Source organism: Chrysemys picta, chromosome 4, assembly GCF_011386835.1.
Source record: "Chrysemys picta bellii isolate R12L10 chromosome 4, ASM1138683v2, whole genome shotgun sequence".
In the NCBI taxonomy this organism is placed as follows: domain Eukaryota; kingdom Metazoa; phylum Chordata; order Testudines; family Emydidae; genus Chrysemys; species Chrysemys picta.
Window position 1 is genome coordinate 108,855,456 of NC_088794.1, and position 27,996 is coordinate 108,883,451.

At 41.2% G+C, this 27,996-nt stretch overlaps 1 protein-coding gene across 3 annotated transcripts in view; it reads right to left on the reverse strand.

Moving 5' to 3' along the window:
- The window catches only part of SNX6 (sorting nexin 6), a 49,281-nt gene that overhangs the window by 10,343 nt on the left and 10,942 nt on the right, over nucleotides 1-27,996 (reverse strand). For all 3 annotated transcript variants that reach the window (XM_005285328.5, XM_024101926.3, XM_065593259.1), the window contains 9 exons: nucleotides 23,480-23,601; nucleotides 20,706-20,829; nucleotides 18,961-19,056; nucleotides 16,191-16,296; nucleotides 11,199-11,274; nucleotides 10,490-10,529; nucleotides 7,795-7,881; nucleotides 5,730-5,889; nucleotides 2,550-2,635 (listed from right to left, as the gene is read on the reverse strand). In XM_005285328.5, the coding sequence (XP_005285385.1) occupies nucleotides 2,550-2,635; nucleotides 5,730-5,889; nucleotides 7,795-7,881; nucleotides 10,490-10,529; nucleotides 11,199-11,274; nucleotides 16,191-16,296; nucleotides 18,961-19,056; nucleotides 20,706-20,829; nucleotides 23,480-23,601 (897 nt within the window). The remainder of the gene's footprint in view (nucleotides 1-2,549; nucleotides 2,636-5,729; nucleotides 5,890-7,794; nucleotides 7,882-10,489; nucleotides 10,530-11,198; nucleotides 11,275-16,190; nucleotides 16,297-18,960; nucleotides 19,057-20,705; nucleotides 20,830-23,479; nucleotides 23,602-27,996) is intronic.

The window sequence follows — 27,996 nt, forward strand, 5'->3', positions numbered from 1 at the left end:
CAGTGTGAGTGTCACTGAAAAATCAGTTCACGTGCCGCCTTTGGCACGCATGCCATAGGTTGCCTACCCCTGCACTAGCACATCATTTTTCAGAGATAGTATGTGAAGTCTCTACTGAAAGCTTGTAACCTATCGATAACCATTGCGAGATGTGTGTATGAGTAATATTTAAAGGAATAATATAACTACATTGAAAGTTATTTCTTACTGTCTTCAAGCAAAAGTGAGTCCCCAGGGAATAACATGCTCTGGGTGGGCCCATTAAAGCAGGAAGGAGCTGCTAGCCAGGGAGGGAGACAGAGTACGTACTGTATTGCTCAGTTGTCTACCTTTGCACCAACCCAGAAAAGTCAACGGAAAATCATCAAAGAAACTATAATCATGAAAACCACTTGAAGTGAAAAGGAACAACGGGACAGTGAAGGGATTGCCCTCTCTGTGAATAAAGACAAAAGACTGATTCAGTATGGGGGAGGGCAGTGGAGAGGAGGACACTCTAGACCCATTCACTGAGGAGGTACCTTGATAAGCAGGGTTGCTTCATGAAAGACTGTCCTAGGCCTTGGCTACACTGGCAATTCACAGCGCTGCACTTGTTGCGCTCAGGGGTGTGACACCCCCCCCCCCCCCCCCCCAAGCGCAGCGAGCACAGCGCTGTAAAGCACCAGTGTAATCAGCGCCTGCAGCGCTGCAAGCTATTCCCCTCGGAGAGGTGGAGTACTTGCAGCGCTGCGAGAGAGCTTTCGCAGCGCTGGTGGCGCGACTACACACGCGGCAGCGCTGTGAATCCGCGAGTGTAGCCAAGGCCTTAGCTACTTCGGGCTAGCAAGCACTGTAAAAGACTGAACTTTGAAAATCTACTTTATTAGATAGGAAAGGTAACTATTAATAAGTTTAGGCCTTCGTTTGCATTTTATGATTTTGTTTCGTATGTATCCACTTGTTTCCATCGCTCACACTTGTTCCTATTTGAATCGCCATTCTTTCTTAAGTTTCCTTTTGTTTTACTATAATTGAACTCAAGTGCTATGTGTGATACAGGAGCGGTGGCCTAACATGACACTAGTAAACTGGGGGACACTGTTCCTTTGGGAACAGAGGATCTGGGATTTCTGTGGGTATTCAGTAGTCAGAGACTAGATACCACAAGGAGACACTTGGAAAGGACTTGGGAGCTGGGGTGCATCTATCGTCAACATGCAGAGTTGGTATAACCCAGAGGAGAGTGCTTGAGTGGCGGACAGGCTGGCTGTGTGAGGGAACTAACATCCAGCTGGCAGAAGAAAAACTCCCTTGCACTGGAGGCAGAGGGTAACAAGGTGACTCTCAGTCCTGGGTGCCCCAAGAAGCATCACACTCAAACCAATATAAAAAGAATTTTTGAAAAAGGCTAAATGTGAAAGCCATCTGATCCATAAGAATTAAGTGAAGCGTCCCACATATTCTAGTACATAAATACATATTCTGAGTTTAGTTTAAGATGGATGACAAAAGGATAAAGTAATGCAAAGTTTACTTAAAAATTACATTTTAAAAAGCCATTTCCCCTCTCAGCATTAAAAGGGCATCCAAACTAAACTGTTTTACATCAAACTGAAATATCCAAACCAATTTAAACAAAAGTTGCATGGATGTACATTTTTATAGATCTACATACACTCTTGAATGTCAAGGGTCTATGCCTAATTTCAGCCTAAAATATTCAAAATAGATCCCCTCAGAAATAAGGTTTTACTGGAATCGGTGGCAAGTACAGACAACGGTAACAGTTGAATAATGTGAATTCTGAAGGAACAGATGGTTCAAGATAGCTTTTCTGGAAAATCCCTTGGCATAAGACATTATAGCCACTGTCTGCAGCTTTGTCAAAAGTAGTAAGCTATTATCTCCATAAAGACCAAAAAATAGTTGCTCAAATGCATTTAAATGACATTTAAGGACAGTGCACTTAGGTTCTTTTGGGGAAAAATAATTCACCTCCTTAACACCATTTAGCATGTTCAGCAAATTATCTGTAACTGAAGTTTCTTAGTCAACATCCTATGCCATTGAACTAAAAGAAACCAAGGCTCAAAGGTATATTCAAGAATCTATACACAGATCTTGCCTCAATGTCTTGCTCAGTGACAGACTTCCTGTATGAGCTTCAGGCATACTTTCATACCTCATTGGGGGACTGAAAGGATAAAATCCACTAATAATGGAGAAGGAAACTCAGGTACTATGCTAATGAGAGTCATACAGGTATCTAGACAGATACTATAGGCAGCGATACTATAGTCAATGCATGAGATTTTCTATGGGATAGAGATGTTCAAAAAGCACCGAAGGCACTTAGGAGCACAAGTCCCATTGAAAGTCTGTGCCTGCACCCCTATTCTCCATAGTTTACAACTTTATAAAAGTTAGCCTTTCAGCTGAAGCTGTGCATACTTCATATCAGCGCCGGCTGAACTTTTTGGAGGTGGAGAGTACATTACATAACTCAGAAATGACCAAACTGATCTTATGCAAGTATATACACAACATGGAAAAACGCTTTGTATTACCTTAGCATGCTTCAGTTCCAATTCTGCAAGTTCCACTAGATTCTTTCGGAATGCAGCAACTCTTCTTGTTTTAAAGTCTACAAGTTCTGTAAAGTATAATTTAGGATTCCATTAAAAACAGTGTCAGTGCATTCAAGCATTACAACACTTTCCTCTTAGGATGGGGGGGGGGGGAGGGAGGGGAGAGGGGAAATCACAAGTTTAAGACTAAGACCACAACTTGGACTCGGAGCTATTGCAGCACTGTTAGGATATGTCTATATTGCAATTAAAAACCTGCGGCCAGTCTGTGCCAGATGGCTCAGGCTCAGAGTGTTCAGGGTAAAGGGCTATTTAATTATGGTGTAGACGTTCAGGCTCCGGCTGGACCCCGGGCTCTCCAACCCTATGAAGTGGGAGGCTGCAGCCCGAGCCCGACATCTATTCTGCAATTAAACAGTCCCTTAGCCAAAGCCCCTCGATCCTGCGTCATCTGTCATGAGCCTGCTGTGAGTGTCTAACTGCATTGTAGACATACCCTTAGAAAAAGCTATTTAAAGTGTGATTGTGCTGGCTTCTCTTAACCATAATTTTCATATATGTAAAGCTCTTTTGGAGTCAGATAGCAGCGTGTCCCTTTTAAAAAAAATTAAAATATTAAATTTAAAGTAGGGCTGTCGATTAATTGCAGTTAACTCACGCGATTAACTCAAAAAAATTAACTGCGATTAAAAAAATTAATCGCGATTAATCGCAGTTTTAATCGCACTGTTATATGATAGAACAACAACAATTTAAATTTATTAAATATTTTGGATGTTTTTCTACATTTTCAAATATACTGATTTCTATTACAACACAGAATACAAATTGTACAGTACTCACTTTAAATATTTGTATTAAAAATTATATACACTGTAAAAATGATAAACAAAAGAAATAGTATTTTTCAATTCACCTCACACAAGTACCATAGTGCAATCTCTATCGTGAAAGCGCAGATTTTTTTCTTACATAACTGCACTCAAAAACAAAACAATGTAAAACTTTATAGTCTGTAAGTCCACTCAGTCCTACTTCTTGTTCAGCCAATCACTATGACAAACAAGTTTGTTTACGTTTAAGGGAGATAATGCTGCCCTCCTTATTTACAATGTCACCTGAAAGTGAGAACAGGCATTCGCATGGCACTTTTGTAGCCAGCATTGTAAGGTATTTATGTGCCAGAAATGCTAAGCATTCGTATGCCCCTTCATGCTTTGGCCACCATTCCAGAGGACATGCTTCCATGCTGATGACGTGCCTAAAAAAAATAATGTGTTAATTAAATTTGTGACAGAACTCCTTGGGGGAGAACTGTATGCCTCCTGCTCTGTTTTACTGCATCTGCCATATATTTCATGTCATAGCAGTCTCGGACGATGACCCTGCAGATTTGACAAAACGCAAAGAAGGTACCAATATGAGATTTCTGAAGATAGCTACAGCATCTCGACCCAAGATTTAAGAATGTGAAGTGCCTTCCAAAATCCGATCGGGACGGGGTGTGGAGCATGCTTTCAGAAGTCTTAAAACAGCAACACTCCGATGCGGAAACTACAGAACCTGAACCATCAAAAAAGAAAATCAACCTTCTGCTGGTGGCATCTGACTCAGACGATGAAAATGAACATGCATTGGTCTACACTGCTTTGGATCGTTATTGAGCAGAACCCATCATAAGCATGGACACGTCCTCTGGAATGGTGGTTGAAGCATGAAGGGGCATAAAAATATTTAGCATATCTGGCACGTAAATACCTTGCAATGCTGGCTACAACAGTGCCATGCGAACGCTGTTCTCACTTTCAGGTCACATTGTAAACTAGAAGCGGGCAGCATTATTTCCTGCAAATGTAAACAAACTTGTTTGAGTGATTGGCTGAACAAGAAGTAGGATAGAATGGACTTGTAGGCTCTAAAGTTTTACATTGTTTTATTTTTGAGTGCAGTTATTTTTTGTACATAATTCTACATTTGTAAGTTCAACTTTCATGATAAAGAGATTGCACTACAGTACTTGTATTAATTGAAAAATACTATATTTTATTTTTACAGTATATTTATAATAAAAAATAAATATAAAGTGAGCACTGTACACTTTGTATTCTGTATTGTAATTGAAATTGACATATTTGAAAAATTGGAAAACATCCACAAATATTTATGTAATTAGTATTCTACTTTTGTTTAACAGCGCAATTAATCGTGATTAATTTTTTTAATCACTTGACAGCCCTAATTTAAAGATTAAATTAATTATTCTCTTTTCCCTTCATCACTTGCCCCAGAAACTTGCCTTCACTCATGAGTGAAAGCAGGCATGTGAAGGGTTCTGCAGAGAACACCAGAGCAAAATTAACTTGAAGAACAGATGAGGCAGGTAGCCTAAAGACAATGTGCTTGTCAGAACACTTCAGGGGCTAACAGGATCTTTCTCCAAAGAGCCACCAACTTTGGCAGATTTATAAAGCCAAAGAATTTTAGCGACTGATGCGGATGGGGAAGCAAGGTGGGCTCCAAGGGCTAATTTAGGACAGGGGATGCTGACTGGGTCAGAAGACCACTTCCCTAGGCCAACCTTAACTCAAAGGGGGAAAAAGACTTGCAGAAAGGAGGCAGCACACTGAACAGTCTCTTCTCCAAAGGAGGAGCACCTTTCACCCACCAAAGCTGCTTCATTTGGGACAGAGCTCCAGTACTAGCATCCCCAGCAAAAAATTCCCCTCACTGGCTCCTCTGTTTCTGACCTATAATCACCTGCAATGAGATGTGGCAGTCAATGAAAATCAGCACTGAAGTGGCTAGGCAGAGTTGTGTAAGGCCATTTCAACAGAGCTTGACAAAATTATATCTGTCTTCACTATCTGCAGCCAGTTTTATGCATGTCAAAACAAATGACAACTTAGTTACTTGTATCTTGATTTGAGGAAATTCAGCCATTTAAGCATCATATTGGTACCAGAAAGACCATTAGTCTTTAATATTGAAGGAAAATACTGTTAAATGTCCTCAGATAAGTCACAAATAAATACAGATTAAAAGCAGAGGAAATTCAGAGCAGTAAACATATTCTAAATGTCTGAAAAATTGAGGCTATTCAAGAAAACAGATTTTTTTAAAAGTGCAAATATAATGTGTGATCAAAGATTGCTCAAATACCTTGTTTTGCTGATTCAGATATTTTTTCAAATTTCTGACAACATACTTGCTGAGTGGTTTCAGCTTGCAGCACATCTTTATTTTTTGCTCTTGCTTTATCCAATGCCTTATTAGCATTTTCATAATCCACTAGTGACCTAGATCTTCTATATAGGAGATCCTGCAAAAACGAAGTATAAGACTGCATAAAATCTACAATTACCTACTGTTGGATATCTTCAATTTTAGCCCTCAGGTCAGAGCGTAGACTACCTTGTCTCAAGATTTTCATTTTATTCCTGCTTGTTAAGATTATTCTAACTTTAGTCATGTGAATATAGCAAAACAGATCATTCCACCCCAGCAACAAAAAGGAACATAGAAATTCCCACATCAGATCAGACAAGTGGTCTCATCTAGTCCAATATTCTGTCTGACATTGGCAAACACTAGAAGCTTCAGAGGATGTTGCAAGAAACTCCGGAGAAGGCAGGTATGGGGAATTCCATGTCCTCCCAGAAGATTAGAATCAAACTATTGTTTAGAAATAGTACTAGCCTTGTAGGAGCTGGATTTTATAATGTACTATGAGAATTAATGTATGATTTGATTTCATCTGGTCAGCCACCCTTTTTTGAATAGCAGAAAGGAATGACAGACCAGAACAATCCTTATGACTAATTATGGTCATCCTTTTATTTTAGGATAAGTTATAAAGCTACCATGGTTTCCTATATGTATTACAAATTAGGAAGTAAGAGACAGGATTCTCTATTGTGTCTATGTTAAGTAGATTAGAGGAACGTTGAAGGCCTGGGTCTCAATGTAAATTGTCTTGGTTATTGATTGTAAAACTTAGACAGGTTTAATTTGCAATGCCCTGTTGCTCAATATAAAATACTACTGTTTGTATTCTCAATCTGTTTGTGTGAATGAGGAATGTATGCATTAGAAAAAGAAAAGGTGTGAAGCTCATTGTTATAGCCAGAGTCAAGGAAGAAGGAGTGAAGAAACTTAAAGGACATCAAAGAATCATCAACACGCATCCATAATGAAGGGCAGATTGACGACCCTGAGGTAAAGGCTGGCACCCCTAAAGACAATTGATTAAATCGGAAGAAAGGACAGGATGACCCTCTCGGAGGTGTATTGGAATGTTTACGCCAATTAAGAAGTAACCGGTCACAAAGTGACACAGCAAAATCCATAGGCTTCAACAAAGAAGAAAACCTATAAGAATAGGGTGCTTTGCCATAGGACTTTGGGTTCGTCTTGCCACGCTCCAGGAGCATCGGATCGCGACCGATAGAACCTTGCTCCCCTCTGCGACCAATCTGGCTGGCCACTAGATTGATCCAGACTCTGGACTGGTAACGATAATCATCACTGCGAGGGGGAGAGAGAGAGAGAGAGAGAGTGTGTGTGTCTGTGTGTGTGTCTGTGTCAAGCATATGCTAACTGTGGTATTCTCAATAAATGCTGTGTGTATTTACCTTCCTCTAGAAAGATTCCGTGTGCTTTGTATGAGCATAACAGCCTTCTGTATTAAAAGAATGTAAGCAGCCTCCATCACCACCACCACCTTTTTCTGAATGTGGACAATTTTGTAAACTGCTTCTTCAGACTGTTAGAAGGAAAACAGTCTCCTCCAACACAAAGCAAACAGTTTTGGAACCAACTTTGCCTATAATAAAGTTTTATTTAAATTTGTTGTTTTAATTTCAATGATTTTAGAGTATATGAAACAGTTGTCAAACTGTATGACTAATTTTCAATTAAGCGCAACAATTAGAATAGTTTGTGAATTATAAGTAATTTACAGAATTTTTCAGTCACTCCTTCATTGCTTCTAAATCCACAAATGATATTTAGCCTTGCAGATGGGAGCAAACAAAATTTTAACCACCATTTTCTTAAGAATGAAGATCCAATGTCATACTGGGGGAGGAGGGCAAAAATTCACAGGCTGGAGATTTTAATATTTTTCCTAATCCACTGAATTAGTGTAATTTACATTCACTTAGGTGATCCCGAAATAGTGCACTACTTGAAAGAGTATCTCATTGAACATAAAGCACATATTCACCTTAGCAGCTTGTGATTCCCTTAAATAATATTTCAGAAGGTCAGAAAGCTTAAGGTCTTCATCTGCAGATACCCGTGCCTCTATTTTCTGGAAGGAAAAAAAAAAGTGATATGCCCTTCTCAAAACATCTGGACTCCAATTTTTCATTTGTTTGATGCAAGTACAGGTGCAAATACTCGCAAAGCAATAGTGCATGACGCACACAGATATTACCACTTTCAAAAAAATCAAGGTTTTTAGCATAATGTGCTAGTTATGCCTGTTTATAGGAATGTGCTAGGTATGCCTGTTTGTCTTATAGGAAGCCAGTTTTTAACAGGGACGTTGTTCCCACTTTCAATGACATTTATTGTATACTGAAAAAGGTAGAGAAGTTCAACCAGCCTTAGAGGAAAATACAAATTCTCATCATATGATATCAACAGAACATCAAAATTCTGTCTTAACTCCATAACAGCTATTCAAGTGCAGATACTCTTCAAAGAGACCAATTCCACTGTATGAACTGTCTGGAAAGATCAACCAGTTCTGTACAGTTGCTGTACCTACCTTCATCTCCGACATCTATAGTGTTAAAATGTTATTCCCGTAACACATCCAGCTTTGACCAAATCAGTAACTGTGTTCAAAAGGTGCACTCATGAAGTTGAATCTCAGTGATGAGAAGGCAATAAACTGATTCAACAGTCTTTGAATAAAATATGTACCTAATACAGTATTGCTGTACCCGTATGTAGTTAACAGAACAGGGTAAATCATTTATCTGAAGAAGCATTCCTGATTCGGAAAGTCTTCATTATTCCATGTCTGCATAAACCAATAGGTTTTAAAATATTCATGTTTACTAGCTATTTACATAACTAATTTGCTGACCTCTCAAATGATTGTTACTCAAGATCCCAACTCAATATTTTTTAAATTTCCTTTTCCATTAGTGTCCTTTCCACTCAATCTACTGCACTATACTCTTATTCCTGATAGCGTTCTCATGGGATAGTATAACTTGGAGGCAATCTTCCTGTATGCTCTTTCAAGTGCAAGTCTTTTAAAATCACTTGTGTTGCAGTAAGACAAAAACTTTGAGCACTTCTTAACATTTTGGAGCTTCCCTTACCTGGCAAAACTAATGTCAGGCCACAAGGTAGATACATTATATTCTTTGAAGAGCTCTGTGTAAGCTTGTCCCTTTCACCAACAAGTGGTCCAATAAATATTACCTCGCCCACCTTGACTCTCTTTTACCCTTTCACACAGTCTACAAAGTCATTTTTAATGTAGTTTTATTTAAAGACTAAACATTTACTTTAAAAAGCAGTTTGAAAATCCTAACACACTATCTTCCTCCTCACCACTGCCCAATGCTCAAATACTTATAATAAAAAACTCATAAGCTGATCAAAAGACCACTGACTCCAAGATACTAATTGTCAATATCATGGCACAAACTGGGATATATTTGTGACGTTGTGCAGTCTATATGGTTTTATAAAAACTTGATAATAAGTCAATATAATGTAACTGAGATAGTTTTAGAGAAAATACGGTAATGAGTGAATGTAAGTAACTGGGATATGCCTCACGCAAAAGGTCTCTTGTAAGGTATCATTACAAAGCTTATAATCTACTGAGTGTGATCATCTGATTTGTATAAATGTACCACTCTTGTATCTAAAACTAGAAATATAAAATGTAACTCTGAGGGCCTATTGTAATTGTGTAAAGTGTGGACCATTAATGATGGTTTGGAATCTTGATGACTCCCATTGTCTGCAGATGGCTGTATTTACCTGTGAGTCTTCCTGTATGTGTGTGCTGGCAAGTGAGTAATGAAGTCTTGCAGTGACATGTGATCATGTCACCTGAACTGGAATCCAGCTTTAACCTGGTGCTTTTCCAGTGAGGGGGGGTGGAAACCCAGAGAGACAAAGGATTCCCGCCTTATGCAAAAGATATATAAAGGGGGGGAAGAGGAGAGAAGGGAGAAGCCATCATGAAGAATCCCCTAGCTACCACCTGAGCTGCAACAAGAGCTGTACCAGGGGAAAGAATTGTGCCCAGGCCTGGAAGGTGTCCAGTCTGAGAAAAACTTACTGAAACATCTTTGAGGGTGAGATTATCTGTATTTAGTTTGATTAGGCATAGATTTGCGCATTTTATTTTATTTTGCTTGGTGACTTACTTTGTTCTGTCTGTTACTACTTTGAACCACTTAAATCCTACTGTCTGTATTTAATAAAATCACTTTCTATTTAGTAATTCACTCAGAGTATGTATTAATACCTGGGGGAGCAAACAACTGTGCATATCTCTCTATCAGTGTTATAGAGGGCGAACAATTTATGAGTTTGCCCTGTATAAGCTTTATACAGGGTAAAACGGATTTATTTGGGTTTAGACCCCATTGGGAGTTGGGCATCTGAGTGCTAAAGACAAGCGCGCTACTGCAAGCTGTTTTCAGGTAAACTTGCAGCTTTGGGACAAGTGATTCAGACCCTGGGTCTGTGTCTGGAGCCAGACAGGAGTGTCTGGCTCAGCAAGACAGGGTGCTGGAGTCCTGAGCTGGCAGGGAAAGCAGAAGCAGGGGTAGTCTTTGCACATCGGGTGGCAGCTCCCAAGGGGGTTTCTGTGATCCAACCCGTCACAATATTATTACAAACAGAAGTTTACATCTAAAAATTGATTTAATGATACATACCCTTGTTTTGTCAAATAACTCTGATACCTTCAGAAAAAACCTGGGAAGGAAACAGATACGTATTATGACTTTAATGGTTTTCAGTTCAATTGCCAAACAATGATCTAAATAACCTGATCACAAAACCAAGATTTGGTACTGCAACTGGTGTATAGTATTACCAGAACTGAGGTGAATTGACAAATCTCTATACGTTACCTTCATATATAGCTCCTTCCTGCAATAATGCCAAGTACAACTGATATGCTTAAGCCTTCATTTTCACAAGCAAGTTTCACAGAACATTTTTTAAATTGCCTATGTTTAAGTGTGCAGAGTCCAAGAGTACAATTTAGTTCAGAATATCAAAAGACCATTCAACGTATTGGACACAATTACCAAAAGCTTGAGTGAGCACAAGTCTCCATATGGATGCATACCTCTTGTTTTCAACTCTAGGGAAAGAATGGGGATCCACAATGATGCCACTTTTCATGATCGCTCTGCTGTGACTATGACAAAGCGTGCATATACCCAGATCTTAGACATGCTCTTGTCATGCCTTACAATATGCTTGCTATGCATATAGAAATGGTCAGGGAAGAGAAATAAACCATTCTTTTGGATGTTATTCTTTCTTATGGACTCATTCCATTTTGATAAATGAATAGACATCAACCCTGGGTAGCAATCTGTCCCATAATTTAATCACTTTTAATAAAAATCTTACTTGCACATATCTGTGGAGTCCTGCGTTCCTAATGTATATAATGAAGAACCAATTCTATTACAGTCATCTGCAACACCTAGAAAGAAAAAAGGACGTAAGATTGAATATTTCTCTCTACTCTTGTATGAATATTATTTCAAGAAGCACAAGTTATTTTTTCAAAACTGAATGCTTTTCTAAAAGGTATGCTCTAGTTCAATCAGGAGTTATGGGCTTGATGCAGGAATTACAAGATGAAATTCTGGGAAGCAGCAGCCCCAGCTCCCTAGCTCCATGCATTGCCTCCACTCTGCTCCAAGCCCCAGTTCTGCAGCTCCATTGGCTGGGAACTGCAGCCAATGGGAGCTGCAGGGGTGGTGCCTGGCTGCCAGCAGAGGCAGCATGTGGAGCTAGGGAAGCTGAGGGAGGGAAGCCCCCTCCAGGTAAGCAGCAGCCCCAACCCCAAGCCCACCCACACCCAAACTCCTGCTGCTGCGCAGCAGGGGGCCCAAGACTGCCCCAGCAGCAGCCAATGCAACTGACCTAGGGACTGCCCAAGCGGCTCCTGGGCCAGCCAGACGGGGCTGCTGCAGAAGTCACGGAATCCGTGACTTCCGTGACAAACACTATATACCACGGTGTGGACACAGCCTGCTTTTCACTGCAGCATGTAGCTTCACCTACCCTACATACCCCCACCAGTGGTGTGCCTTTCAGCTTTCAGATATTTGACACAACTGGAAATTTCTTGACTCACTTTACCTTGAGAATATAAGAACGTTAATATTATTCTTGTTCCGATGGTACTTCATTACAACAGATTGCAAAAAAAGATATAAAAAGTTTGTAGCATAGACCTTGTTTTAACAGATTGATTTTTGGACCACCTTCCCTCTGACTCAGTACTGTATATCAGCCTATAATAGCTTATATAGCAGAGTAATATTCAGAAATTATGTATTTTAATCAATCTAAATCAGTGGTTCTCAAACTTTTTTTTTTTTCACGGACCACTTGAAAATTGCTGAGGGTCTCGACGGACCACTTAATGATCTTTCCAAATGTTGTTTGTACCATTAGCTAATTACTGTAAAGTGCTTTGGATAAAAGCACTATATAATAAATAATAATAATAATAAAAGGGTTTTTTGTTCTACAAATAAAAGCACACAACTCGTATTTTAATATCAGTTGTCTTACCTTTCTAATGTGATGGATGTGCCCTCTCTCCTGCCACAGCAGCCCATGAGCTGGGGCTGGGAAGGAGGGCCATCTCTACCTGGCAACTGCAGCCCTGGAGCTGGGGAAAGTCGCCTCTTTCTCTGACCGCCGCAGCCCTGCATGTCCCAAATTCTCCCCACCCCCTCTTCTCACCCCACTGCCCCCTCCCACCTGCCCCCTATTCCCCCCAAGGCCACCACCTCACCTTACATGTGCATCTTCTCCAGGGTCCAGGTACCTAATTCGTGGAGCCACGCCTGCGCTTGGTCCATGAATTAGGGGGGTGGCCCTTCATTCTCTCATATGCAGCCGCCCAGGTGTGCACCTTAGAGGGAACTATCTGCGGACCACCTGAATGGAGCTCGCAGACCACTGGTGGTTGGTGGACCACAATTTGAGAACCTCTGGTCTAAATGATATTTTAGTGTAGCTTAACAGCTGGAAGTGAGACACGACAACTCCCCTTGCGACACTCCAGCTCTCTGGAGATCACTAGTAAGCACTCCACGGACCACGCTTGAGAATTTCTGCAAGATTCCTGAGGTCCATACTCTACTCCCCTAGAAAGAACTTTGAAGGAACCATCAGTCCCCAGGCTCCATTTGATTGGACTGGCCACTACGATACCTCAGAGTTTCTCAACCATTAGGATCTATGAACCTTTGATCTCTTGAGTTTGGTCAGTCTCTTGCTACCAGACCCTCATATTTTTGTGGTACATTGGAAATAAAACTAGGAGAGTTACAGATCCTGTCCTGGTCCTAGACAGGTAATAACCACGGGCCTTCTTGATGTCATCTAGTATGGCATCTAACCTCTGCTAGATGTGAGTAAAGTTTAGTGAAAAATACAAGAAAGTTAAGGGTCTGGTTAAAATGGAAACTTGAAACCACTTTAGACAGGAATTTGTAGTCAGGACACAGGGCCATTCTTACGGAACATAAGTCATAAGGGCCTGGATCTCACTAGCAATCTGGGCTCTTAACGCAGCTATGCAGAATGCAATCTTCAGAGAAATTGTACGAAGACTGTCTGACAGGAGTTTGAACCAGGGCCTCCATTAGCTTCATAAGTACCGGTTTCAGATCCCATTAACAAAAGTGGTTCACACAGAAGAAGGATTACATGGAGCAAGTCTTTGGCAAACTGCATTACTGCAGGGCCAGCAAAGGTCAACAGTCTATGCACTAGAGAGTGGAAAGTTGAAATGGCAGACAGATGAAGGGTGGTAGCTCATATTTTTGACATATATGTAGCAGAAGACCCAAAATCAGAAGTAATGGAAGGCCATTTTGGATCTACTCTTTTCTGACTTGCTCAGAAGGAAAATCCCTTCCATTTCATCAAGTAGGTTTTCCTGATCAACGGCTTCCTGTTTTCCAATATAACCTCTTGACTTTGACAAAATACTCAATTTAATGTTCCCAGAAATCCAGAAGTCTAGCTGTCAGCCTAAGAAGAGAATCAGAATCTGGGTGAAGAATCTTGCCCTAATTCTGAGACAAAAGTTCTGGTAAACTGGGATGCAAGATTTGCAGTTCGGTTCTCAGTTCTAGGACAATGGAGAACTGAAATTGCATAACTCAGGCTGGAACTAAACAGCACCACCTTGGGTTGCAAGTCTCGAACAGTGAGCTGAGGTAAGCACCTCAACACACTCCACAGATGTCAATTACTATTACCAAGGGAGGCATATGGAATTGTCCTCTGGCAAGAAAGCTCGGAAATCCAATCCCCACCTTTGTGCTGGGATTAAAAAGGACTCTGTTTATGTGAATTCCCAAGAATACTGCGCTTTTCCTAGGGCAGAAGACACTCCCTATGAAGACCGAACTCTTATAAGCCAATCACAGTTTACAGCAAATATAGATGTCCTTTCCCCAGTTCTTCCCTGAGAAAGTGCTACTTTGAGCTACTGCAGAGGTGCGGCTGTCACCAATCTTTACATCTTTAACATGGGCAAAAACAGGGACTTCACCCACTTTTGCGAGGCCCGTAAGCAGTCACTTCTTGCAAAGGGTCTTTGACATTAAAGTGCCCTTTTAATGCAGATTCTACCAGACTCCACAGCTTGCTCCTTAAGTCTCTTCCAACAGCAGTTTAAAGATGACCCTACTAATCTTTTCAGGTTTCATAAGAGAAAGCAAGATAGATCAAACATCTATTCAAATTGTGACTGTCTCCCAGTTACCAGACATTGCACATAACCCTCAGTGACCAGTGTCAAAGTGTTTTATGAAGCGCAAGGCTTGAAAGGCCTGCCTTCCTAGTCACCTCACCATGGTGCCATTGTGTCAGCAGACCCTAACAAAAGGGAAAGAAAAACAAAGATAAAACAGAACCATACTGAAAAAGGATGGTATGGCAGTGCAAAAGAGCTGAGCCGCGATGACACTTGAAAAAAATATGCAAACACTGGGGGAAAAAAGAGCTACTCTTAAAAAAATCCTATTTAATTGTTCACAAACAAAAATACCTAGAGAGGATAAGGACAAACCAACCCAATGAGGGATGCATCAAGAACACTGAGCTGTGCCATCCCACTGCTCTTTTAGCAGTCTGAAGGACACAGGTAGGTCTATGCCTGCTTTTATGCCCTTGGAATTCACTGAGGGGAAGAGGGTGGGTGCACACATGGCCCCAACAAACACTGCTTACTAGAAGTTTCCAAGCTGATTAATACCAATGGCACCTTCCAAGACTGAAGCTGGGCAATTGCAGAAGGAGAAATTTATTTCCTTCCTGAACTTAAGGTCGCCAATAGTCCCCAAATTTTGGCATGCCAAAATTTCCCAAACCTCTCCACTCCCCTGACATATTATGACTGCCACTTTTGGTTGAAGAAGCATAGATGAGTTTGAGGTTGAGTAAAGAAATGTAATTTCTTGTGTGGCACAAACTGAACCCAGGTAACTGCAGGCAGATCTAAAGTTCTCCCCACAGGTTTATGACAGAATTTAATCATGAATGTAGCTGTACCACCCACCTCTGCACTTTAAAATTCATAGAATTTAACTAAAGGTTAAATACATGTTTCAGTTATCCCCAAAAGAGATGGTATGAAGAATCAAACTGTCTCCGGTGCAAAAGCAGATTATTCTAATTCCAACTGGTCTAGTACAGCATTAGCCATGGGGAAAACGGCACTCTCGGCAAACTTGTGTTTTGGTGCCCCAGGCCTCTGCTGCCTCCCCCGATCCACCATTCATTGCCCCAGCCCCCATTGCTTCCCCCGCCCTACTCCCCATCACCCCTGGCCCCCGCTGCCTCCCCAGGCCCCGCTGCCTCCCCCCACGATTGCCCCAAGTTCCCTTCCAGGACCTTGCACTCCAGGCCGGCTCTGTTCCTTGCCTCTTGACCATGGCACCCACCCAAGCATTAGTTACACCCAGAGATATGTTATTCCAAGATCTGATTAGTCTTTGGTCCACCAATGGCTATTAGCCAGGATGGGCAAAGATGGTATCCCTAGCCTGTTTGCCAGAAGCTGGGAATGGGCGACGGAATGGATCACCTGATGATTACCTGTTATGTTCATTCCCTCTGGGGCACCTGGCATTGGCCACTGTTGGGAGGATACTGCCCTAGATGGACCTTTGGTCTGACCCAGTAAGGCCACTCTTATGTTTACTTCTGCTTGCATAAAGACATTTGTACTCCCTGAGAATTTTACTCTTCCTTGCATGTGAGGCAAGTTATCAAAGGAAGGTCATTGCCAATCACAAAGAATTAGAAAATTTTCTAGTGTGTGCTACAATTAATGGGGCTCCCCCCCAGAGAGCAGAAACTCACTTTTGTGTGATCTTGTCATTTTATCAGATTTGCCAGAAGCATCTTTGACTCGGTTATGGTATTCTACAAGGAATGTTCTTTCATGTTCAAAGAAGTCATCTACATCCTAAAAGACAAAACAGTATTTAGAACACTGATTCAGCTGTCTATAATAATGACACATAAAATTTAGTATACAATCATGACTGTGTACAATTAAATACTTTATGATACTTGTAAGTGAACTCTATACTTATTTTGTAAAACACCCTATATGAAAGTCAGTTTCTATTTCACTTACCTGCCAAGTCCCGCAAGATTTGATGTTTGCCTGCAATGTTTTAGGCTTTATGATAATAGGTGTTGCACCTACCTAGAATCCTGGCTTTATGATAATAAGTATTATACCTACCTAGAATCCTGAACACATGGTTAGCAGATAGGTGAAAGAAAAACTGATTTTTAAGAGGTGGTGTTTCATAATGCATTTGTAATTTATTAGGGCGGTTGTAATAAGTACCTTCCACCTCTGAGTCACCAGTTCTATTATGACTCAAACCAGCAGTGAAGGAGAAGGTTCATTACCATCCATCTGGTTTGTGAAATAGTTAGATATCTGGTCTCAACTGCAGTATTGCATCCAGTTCTGGACACCACACTTTGGGAAAGACGTGGACAAATCAGACAAAGTCCAGAGAGAGCAACAAAAATGATTAAAGATCTAGAAAACATTACCTACGAGGAAAGATTAAAAAACTGAGTTTGTTTTGTCTGGAGAAGAGAAGACTGAGGGGGGATACAACAGTCTTCAAGTATGAAAAGGTTGTTATAAAGAGGAGAGTGATAAATTGTTCTCCTTAACCACTAAAGACAGGACAAGAAGTAATGGGCTTAAATTGCAGCTAGGGAGATTTAGAATAGACAGTAGAAAAAACTTCCTAACTGTAAGGGTAGTTAAGCACTGAAACAAGTTGCCTAGGGAGGTTGTGGAATCTCCATGATTGGAGGTTTTTAAGAACAGGTTAGAAAAACACCCATCAAGGATGGTCCAGATCAGTGGTTCTCAACAAGGGGTACGTGTATTCTTGGGGGTATACAGAGGTGTTCCAGGGGATACATCAACTGATCTAGATATTTGCCTAGTTTTACAACAGGCTACATAAAAAGCACTAGCAAAGTCAGTACAAACTAAAATTTCATATGACTTGTTTATACTGTTTTATATACTTTATACACTGAAATGCAAGTATAATATTTATATTCCAATTGATTTATTTTATAATTATATGGTAAACATGAGAAAGTAAGCAATTTTTCAGTAATAGTGTGCTGTGACACTTCGGTATTATGTCTGATTTTGTAAGCAAGTAGTTTTTAAGTGAAGTGAAATTTGGAGTATGCAAAGGGTAGTCTGGATAGGTTGAGAACCACTGGTCTAGATCAGTGGTTCCCAAACTGGGGTTCGTGAACCCCTGGGGGGGTTCGCAAAATGTTACAGGGGGTTCTCAGGAAAAAAATTCCCTAATGGTGGACAGAGCTGTCCCTAGGGACCCTGGGCAGCACGGGTCACCAGCCCAGAGCTCCTGGACTTCCAAGAGCTAAGCAGATCAAAGCAAGTATATCTATCACACTGAGGAGATTTAAACTTCAAGACTCCTTATAAGAAATGGAAACGGAGGTGGATATTTTTTTGCTGTTTTTAAAATTAAATAGACAGCTAGTATTGTTTTTAAAATTATTATGAAGAACAAGTTTACGCTTCGTTGTGACATGCGTTGTTTGCCTGGACTGCTCAAGACCTGAATGTTTGTGTAAGAGGAACTCTTTGAGCTGGCTTCTTAAATACCTTCCTGCTGTTTCACATCTGATACTCCTTGATGAAACCTAGATGGACCATTGTTCTGACCCCATATGGTCATTCTTATGTTCTTAACAAAAGCAGGTATCAGAGTTATTCATTGGGGGAGGGAAATGGCCCCTACCCACTCCACCCCCCCCAACACACATACCCACCAAAAAAAAGGCTGGAGAAGGGATAAAACAGTGAATGCCCTCCCTGTGAAGCAGCTAGATAGTTCTGGAAGGTGATTGGGGTAGGGGTGGGAGAAGATCCAAAGCCTCTTTCCAGCAGGCAGACATGCAACTTTAAGGGCTTGTCTTCAATGCCAGGGTAAGTTGACCCAAGTTACGCTACTCCAGCTACATGAATAACGTAGCTGGAGTCAACGTAGCTTAGGTCAACTTATGCCTAAATGATTCACTGCACTGTGCCATCGACAGAAGACGCTCTCCGGTCGACTTGCGTTATTCTTCTCTGAGAGCTAGAGTACCGGGGTTGACTGAAGACTGTGCTGCCACCGATTTAGTGGGTCTTCATTAGACCCACTAAATCGACACCTGCTGCATCGATTGCAGCAGCGTCAATCTCCCCATAGTGAAGACAAGCCCTAAGATTACAATTCCTACTATCCAGAAGAGAATAATATGAATGATGAAACCTCCAGAAAGGGTCCCAGGACAGCACCCTTCTCAGTAGCTAGTGTTGCAAGGGGCTAGACATCTCATCAAGTTGCTACACCTGGGCTTTGCTGGTGCGGCCCCAACTCCCTCCACCTTCACCTCTTTTGTATCTACCTCTAACAAGTGTAGAATACATTTGTGAAGCCCTGAAATGTACTTGGCATGCATTTGGTATTTGTCTCCTTTTGTAAACATATTTGATTTCAGTTCAAAGAGATACAGTTTCAAAAAATTACTAAACATTTTATTAACATTGCTAGAGATGAATCACCTTTACTCCTGAAACAATGACACCATCTGCTGATTTAACCATGTTTTTAAAGAAGTCTTCAAGTTTCTCTTTCTTGTTTTTCCCACGAACACTCAACTGAAAGACAAGTTCACATCTCAAGTTAGCATGTTCTCTGAAGACAATAAAAGCAGTGAATTCATTTTTGCACTTAGAGGAGCTAGAAATTATAGTACAAACTGCAAGTCTTGTACCAGGTTGATTTCTGTTTGCCTAGCAGTCCATTGTATAAATAATGTGGACGATGCACCAAGTATTACTACAACATTTTGCATTGTACTAGTTATCGACCAGACTTCCTTTAATATCTAATGTGAGTTTTGGGAAAACATGCAACTCCATAGTATTTGGGAAGAATACTGAATGTATCTGTATCATTTCAACTACATTCATTCTCAAATGTCCTCATTTTTTTACACACAATGAAAGGAAGCTACTGACAAGTTAGCTAATGCCACTAGGTTCTGCTCTTCCTTTGCTGCTTACAATTGCAAATTACTTCATCTTCAGGAACTTCTAATCCAATTCCTCCATGCTTCCACTGAAATCATCCTTCCCACACCATCTCCTCACATCCTTTCTGTCCACCTAACTTTCCAGATCTGTGTGGCCAGAATTCCTGTACCAGCTGTGCGTCTTCTGCAGCAAGTACTGAGTTGACCTTCTATATATCAAAGAACCAAAAGTCATGTTTCAAGTTAACAAAAAAAAAATCAATTACCTGAGGTTTGGTTTTAATTTTATTTTCAATTTTCAACATTGAAGGTAGTGCAAGATATATACACCTCTACCCCAATATAACGCTGTCTCGGGAGCCAAAAAAAAAAAATCTCACTGCGTTATAGGTGAAACCGTGTTATATCAAACTTGCTTTGATCCGCCGGAGTGCACAGCCCCGCCCCCCCGGAGCACTGCTTTACCGCGTTATATCCTAATTCATGTTATATCGGGTCGCGGTGTAGATACAATTAGTTATTTTAAAAAGTAATTGAGGCACCACTATTTAGACAATATACACCATCATCTCAGAAATAGGTTTTTAGGCAAGTTACAATACATAACAGCGTCCACTTCACTAGCCCAATATTAGGATTCCAATTCCAACGCAGTATGAAGACAGCTTGTATTGGTTACTTCTCCATATATCTAACTAGTTTAGCAATCACAAAACTATTCTGCTTCTCAGAGATTTTTGTCATCTTGGCATAATATTTAACAACCCTGTTAAGCTACAGATTATTCCTCAGTATAACAGAACCTTTTACCCATCATAATTTTAATCAAAGAGTTACTGTTGGAATCCTGTCTTGATGAGAACTAATCACACTCAAGTTTTACAAAACCGTGATAATGGCAGTTTGTTTCATCATGCTCTCTCTTTCAAAACACCTGAAATCAATCAAGAGAATGAGTAAGAAAATATCTTCTTGAGCCATAGCAAATGGTGACTGATTAAAAAGTGTTGCTAGTCTCCCATAAATATTTTTTATGACCGGGCTACAGTTCAAAAAACTATAAATTAGGTCCTGAATACCAATTTCCCAGATGGCAGAAAAATGAACTTTGACAGGGCCAGCTAATTTATTTTTTTAAATTCTAAATCCAAACAGGTTTGGTTAAGGAATCACTGTAAATTATTTCGGGAGATAAGTGTCTACCCATTTTCAATCGTATCATGAAAGTACATCTTGATTACTTTTGCTACTGAATCAGTTTTCAATACTCACATCCTGATTATATTCCAAGAAGACATGGAAATTTAAATCTTTTCTCAAGATAGGATGTGCTGCCACACGACACAAGAACACTTCATGCATTGCAACTGTCTTCTTGAATATTGCCAGATACTCACTGGAAACAAAAAACAAGTACAGTGACTACACAATAAAGAATAAAAATTCCACCTGAAACAATTAATTTTTGATTAAGCCGACTGCAGAAATTAGAAACATCCTCGTACACAGACAAAACTAAGGAATGCTAAAATATTTTACCCTAACCTTTGATGTACTTGATGTTAGTATATTATGTGGTATTTAATGTGTGCACTAAGAAGGTAATGTTAATACATGGAGAAAAATTTAATCCTTTATCATATTACATAAGCAGACATATAGAGATAAATACAACAAATATTACAGGTCCTTTAAATGAGGATACAAATTCCATCTCTATGTTAGTTCCACTGGAAGTATAACCCCATTTAGCCTTCCCATAAACTAAAAAGATGCAAAACTGTACAACACAAGCAATCACATAGCCTATTCTGAATAGTCCTTCCTCTATCACCATCTTGCCTGTTTGCTCCCCTTAACTCATTTGTCTGTATTTTGTCCATTTAGCTTGCAAGCTCTTTGGATCAGGAATCTTATTCCATGTCTAAAGTGCCTAACACATGTTGGGTTCTATATACACGGATCTTTTGCTTAATTTCAATTTTAGAACAGTCGTAAAATTTAGTACAGTAGAACCTCAGAATTACGAACACCTCAGAATGGAGGCTATAACTCTGAAATGTTTGTAATTCTGAACAAAACGCTATGGTGGTTCTTTCAAAAGTTTACAACTGAAGAGTGTCTTAATACAGCTTTTGAAACTTGACTATGCAGAAGAAAAATGCTGCTTTTAACCATCTTAATTTAAACAAAACAACCACAGAAACAGGTTTCCTTATCTTGTCAAATCTTTTTTTTATCCCCCCTCCCCCTTTTTCTTTTAAGTAATTTATGTTTAACACAGTACTGTACTGTATTTGCTTTTTGTTTTGTCTCTGCTGCTGCCTGATTGCATACTTCTGGTTTCTAGTGAGGTGTGTGGTTGACCAATCAGTTCATAACTCTGAGGTTTTGCCATATATCAAAAGCCAAGTATCATGTTAAGTCAGTTGCCCAGTTCAACCAAACTAGATTTTAAGGCAATAACTGGAGCTTAGTTTATGGTGCAAACAAAAGATTAATCAGGAGGAGGAGCATCTACTCTTATCAATACTAGTTTACTACCGTTTATTTTATTTTGTAAATTCAATTAACTGACATGTTTAGTAAACTGCATTGATTGTACAGAGATAAGAGGAAAGGGGCTTCTTTTATTCCCCCTCAAGTTAACAATGAAATGGCTTAGATAATTGACACACTTGCTTCCACTACGTGCAAGGAGGGATCATAAGATTTACATACCAGCAAACCAGCAGGATCAGTGTTGGGAGGTGTTTGATCTCTGTGAGAGCAGTAGTCATTCAGTGAAGACAAAAAAGAAGGATGCAGAGGATGGAGGTGGCAGTAGAAGAAACCCCAAGGTTTCTGTGTTATCCAACCCCTAACCAGACCACAAAAGAATCATGATCAGGGCCGCTGGAAAATCACAGATTCTTCAATATTTATTGTGCTCTGCTAATTTCCAGTTTTCTGGTGTATGAAGTACAAGTGTATATTTCCTCTGCTGTCAAACCATCTCTTGCACATCAGTCTAATACAGTACTTTTAATACACTAGCTCACAGCAGCTGGATGCTGAGAAGTGCTAATTATTTTCTTGCCAGTTCAGTGCTTTGGAGAGAAGTAATCTAGTAGCAGTGTAAATATACACATGAAAACTGAAATCAGGAAGGGAGGAGAAAGAGCAAAGAGGTCCATGGATGAGATAAAAGAAAGGGGATGGAGTAAGGAAAAAGACTTTCCTATATGACTCAACACAGAGTACTAAACCTTACAACAAATCCTCCAATCGCTATCAACTGCATAACCAGGGAAGTCACTATTTCCAAGAAACTCTCCTACTGTAAAATTATGTATTCCCAATAAAAAAACATGTCAGGCAGTTACCAAATTTCCAGTTCTACAGAACAGAAGTTTGATAATTGCACATTAACAACTAACTACTGTGGTTGTACAAGGTCCTATTACTTCACACAGATGTGAGAGCTCTTCTGCCTCGCCTATGTCTGTCACTAATAGTAACTAAAGCTAGAAAGTAAAATTTGCATTTTTAGTTATTACTAGGGCACATGCAAAGAAAGCAGCTCAGTCCATATTCATGGTGAAACAAAAGGTTTATGCAAGTACATAGTAAAAACAGAAAAGCAGGTTATCAAAGTCTGATTGAAACTGCCTTCATAAATGATCTGTAAAGGAAAAGGTTAGTTAAGATCTAATACCTCGCCTTTACAGTTTATTCTTGAAGGATTCTTTGTAAAAACAAAACAAAAAAAGCTAACTTTGTTTTCCATTTTCAGTGTGTATTTTTATTACCCCTTTATACAATTCCTACAATTCTGGGCAATAATTTCTACAATTTTCCTGATGGCTCTGATCATGATCATTATGATAACACTGGTTACGTGGTAACTGTGGATGCTCAAACCTGCATCTTCCGGAAGGGATCACTGTTGTGAAATGATTAGAAGCATGGAATAGCAGAGAGCACTAAAAGGCCATTGAAACACACACACACACACACACACACACACACACACACACACAGAGCACTGAATAAAATATACATACGCTTCCAGTTCTTGTTTCATCTTGGTGAACTCTTCCTTAGTCATCGATCCTTCTCCTTCTCCAAGTTTCTGTAGTTTTTCCCTTGAAGCATCAAAGTCAGGCCTAGGGGGTGCCGGTGGAATCTGGGAAATGATTCAGAGTACTTTTGAATTCCTCACCTTCTTAGTCAAAGCTAAAGCCCTTCAAATAAGGGCACAGTAATGCCTTGTCTACACTACACAGTTTTATTGACAAAAGTCGGCTTTTGTCGACAAAACAGTGGAGGTGCACACACTGAAAGACTCTTCCCGCCGACGTAACTCCTCTGCTATGCTGACATAATAAAAATCACCTCTATGACTGGCATAGAGCTTTTTGCGACACAGTTAGAGCGATGCAGCATCAGTGTAGACACCTCAGTTGGTTATGTCACCTTAACTGGCCTCCAGGTGTCCCACAAAGTCCATCATGACCGCTCTGGCCAGCGGTTCTGTCATAACTATAAAGGGAAGGGTAACAGCTGTCCTGTGTACAGTACTATAAAATCCCTCCTGGCCAGAGACTCCAAAATCCTTTTCCCTGTAAAGGGTTAAGAAGCTCAGGTAACCTGGCTGGCATCTGACCTAAAGGACCAATAAGGGGACAAGATACTTTCAAATCTTGAGGGGGGGGAAGGCTTTTGTTTGTGTTCTTTGTTTGTGAGTGTGTTCGCTCTCGGGACTGAGAGGGACCAGACATCAATCCAGGTTCTCCACATCTTTCTAAACAAGTCTCTCCTATTTCAAACTTGTAAGTAAATAGCCAGGCAAGGCGTGTTAGTTTTCCTTTGTTTTCTCAACTTGTAAATGTACCTTTTACTAGAGTGTTTATCTTTGTTTGCTGTACTTTGAACCTAAGACTAGAGGGGAGTCCTCTAAGCTTTTTAAGTTTGATTACCCTGTAAGGTTAATTTCCATACTAATTTTACAGAGATGATTTTTACCTTTTTCTTTAATTAAAAGCCTTCTTTTTAAGAACCTGATTGATTTTTCCTTGTTTTAAAATCCAAGGGGTTTGGATCTGGATTCACCAGGAGTTGGTGGGAGGAAGGAGGGGAATGGTTAATTTCTCCTTGTTTTAGATCCAAGGGGTTTGGATCTGTATTCACCAGGGAATTGGTGAAGGTTTTTCAAGGCTTCCCAGGGAGGGAATGCATTGAAATGGTGGCAGCGGACCAGAGCTAAGCTGGTAGTTAAGCTTAGAAGTTTTCATGCAGGCCCCTACATTTGTACCCTAAAGTTCAAAATGGGGATACAGCCTTGACAGGTTCAAACTCTGCTGCCCTGAAGGTACACAGATATGTGCCCCTCCCCTGTTTAAAGGCCCAGGAATTAGTGAAATTCCTCTTCCTGTTTGCTCAGTGTGGACAATTTATACAGCATCTTCCCAGCTGACCATGCTGGCTTTATGCAGCAGATGCTCTCCCGCATGGAGCACACTAGAGCTGTTGGATCTGCTGAGTACATGGGGAGAGGAGGCGTCTATGCAGTCGCAGTTTTGCGCCAGTCATAGAAATTTTGAAACCTACGGGCTGATTGCTAGTGGCATGCAGGAGAAGGGGCATGAAAGGGACACACAGCAGTGTCATGCTAAAATCAAGGAGATGAGGCAGGCGTACCAAAAGGCAAGGGAGGCCAACCATTGCTCTATAAGGAGCTGCATGCCTCCGTGGTGGCGACCCCAGCTACATCACCAAGAGCCCCATGGATACTTTGGAGAGCAGCCAGCGGACTCGATTTCGATGAGGAAGTGGAGCTGGAGGATGATGTGGAGTACTGGCAGGGTCGTCCAGTGGTGCAGCAAGTCAGGACCTCTCCGCCACTCCAGAGAGGTCTAGCCAGTCTTAGCACTCCAGCTCTGCATCCTGCACGCCAGGAGAGGGGAGCTCCAGTAAGTGCTCATTTTGCTTTGATACTGCATGGTGAGAGGAGATTGAGCTCTCATGTACTTTTATATATGGTAGGGATGGATAAGAGAGAAATTAACAACAAAGCCCCATCTACGCAGTGGGGTCACAGCAGAAAAATTTGTTAATGTACACAGGGATGTCCTGGGAATCCTTCATAGAAATCTCTAGGAAGCTTTCCTGTAGGTATTCTGCATTCCTCTGCCGAAGGTTCCTTGGGAGACCTGCCTTGTTTCTCTCCCTGCTATACGAAATGTTGCCGTGCAACCCAGCAATTATTTCTGCAGGGAACAGAGCGGCACACAGGCGAGCGGCAAACCGAGTTGGTTTGAAGCCACACGCATGCAGAAGATGCACCCTTAGGAGTGAGATATAAGATTAGATTACGCTAGCCTGTGGAAAAGGGTACAAATATTCAGAATAGGCTCGCTGGACACTTATAGTAACCCACTTCGCAAACCACCCTTTGTCCCTTCTTGCCCATTCTCCCTTGCCCACCCCACCCCATAATCGGGACTCGTGCTGACCTCTGTGTTAGCCATGGGACAGTGAGTAAGAGGTGTGTGTACATTTTGTGATTCATGGCTGGGAGCACATTCATAATACTGTGTCTGTTCATCGTTTCTTTGGCTTCTGCAGATGTGCCCTTGAGGACCTACTACTCCAAAACAGCAGAGCGCCTCCATCAGATAAGGTAGCAACCCAGGAAGAGTAAGGAGGATATGTTTCACAAAATGCTGGATTCAACAGATGCAGCACATAGCCAAGCCAGAGCATGGAGGGAGACAATCAAAGACAGACTCAGGCTTGATAGCCATGAAAGGACACAGGGGCAGGAGCAGATGATAAAGTTCCTGAAGGGCCAGACAGCGATGTTGAAGTCCCTTATTAACCTGCAATCTGAGCACATCCATGCCCAACTCTCCCTCCTGCCACTACAGAACTCCAGTCCATGCCCTCTCCAAACTTTCCCACCACATTTCTCACATGTTCCCAGTCCCTCACAGTACTCCGTGCATTCCACACATAGGGACTGATTTTCCAACGAAAGCTGGAGTTACACCCAGCTGTGAGAGCTCTACCGTGAGACTGTTCCTCGTTTTCATATTCCCTATTTGATCAAAAGTTTGTTTTATCCCATTATTAAAGTTGAGTCTTTGAAATAAAATGAGTCTTTATTTGTGATATACATACATCGCTCAAACACAGTGGCTATAAGTAGCAATATTTGCTCCTTGCAATTAATGATCAGGAAGCAAGCACTACAGGCAGCAAGTAAACATTGCCTGGCCAAATGCATCATATAAAGATGCATTACTGGGAATCACTGTCAAAATGCTCCTTCAAAGCCTCCCTGATTCAAACAGCCTCCCGCTGCACCTCTCTAATTGCCTTTGTATCTGGCTGCTCAAAATCAGCAGCCAGGCGCTTGGCCTCAGTGGTCCACGCCTGGGGAAATTCCCCCCAACCCCACCCCCCACACACACACACTTCACAAGTATTATGCAGAGAACAGCAGGCCGCAATGACCATCAGAATATTATCCTCATTGAGGTCTAACCAGCCAACAAGACAGTGCCTGAAACCTTTTAACCGGCAAAAGGCCTATTCAATGGTCATTGAGCACCTGCTGAGCCTGTTGTTAAAGTGCTCCTTGCTGTTGTCTAGGTTCCCAGTGTAAGGCTTCATGAACCACGGGAGCAAGAGGCAGGCGGGTCTCCAAGGATCACTATGGGCATTTCCACATCCCCCATTAGAATCTTCTGATCTGGAAAGAAAGTCCCAGCGCGCAGCTTTCTATACAGTCCAGTGTTCCGAAAGATGCATGCATCATGCACGTTCCCTGACCACCCCACATTTATGACAGTGAAACAGCCATGGTGATCCACCAGCACCTGCAGGATCATGGAGTAGTATCCCTTTCAGTTGTTGTACTCCATCACAAAATGGTAGCGGGCCAAATTTGGGATATGTCTTCCACCTGTCGCCCTGCCGCAGCTAAGGAATCCCATTGCCTCAAAGCCATTTATTATTTCCTGCACATTACCAAGAGTTACAGTCCTTCATAGCAGGAGGCAATGAATGGCCCTGCACATTTGCATCACCAACCTCCCCCCGGTGGATTTTCCAATTCCAAACTGATTTGTGACTGACCGGTAGCAGTCTAGAGTTGCCAGCTTCCACACAGCAATCACCACTCCCTTTTCCACAGTGAGGGCAGCTCTCATTCTGGTGTCCTTGCACCACAGTGTTAGGGCAAGCTCCACACACAGTTCCAGGAAGGTGGCTTTGCGCATCCAAAAGTTCTGAGGCCACCGCTCGTCATCCCATGCATGCATCATAATGCAATCCCATCACCCAGTACTTGTTTCCTGAGCCCAGTACCAAGACTCCACTGTGGCAAACTATTCCGTGAATACCAGCAGCAATCTTGAGTTTTTTGTTTCCCTGGCAGACAGCAGGACAGACACCACTGATTCACTCTGTTTCGCAGCCCATGAAATACTGCAGTACCAGCCACGTTGCGTTCATAATGCTCATCACCAGAATGGTCAGCAGCTCAGGATCTATGCTGTCAGGCAGAGACAGCAGG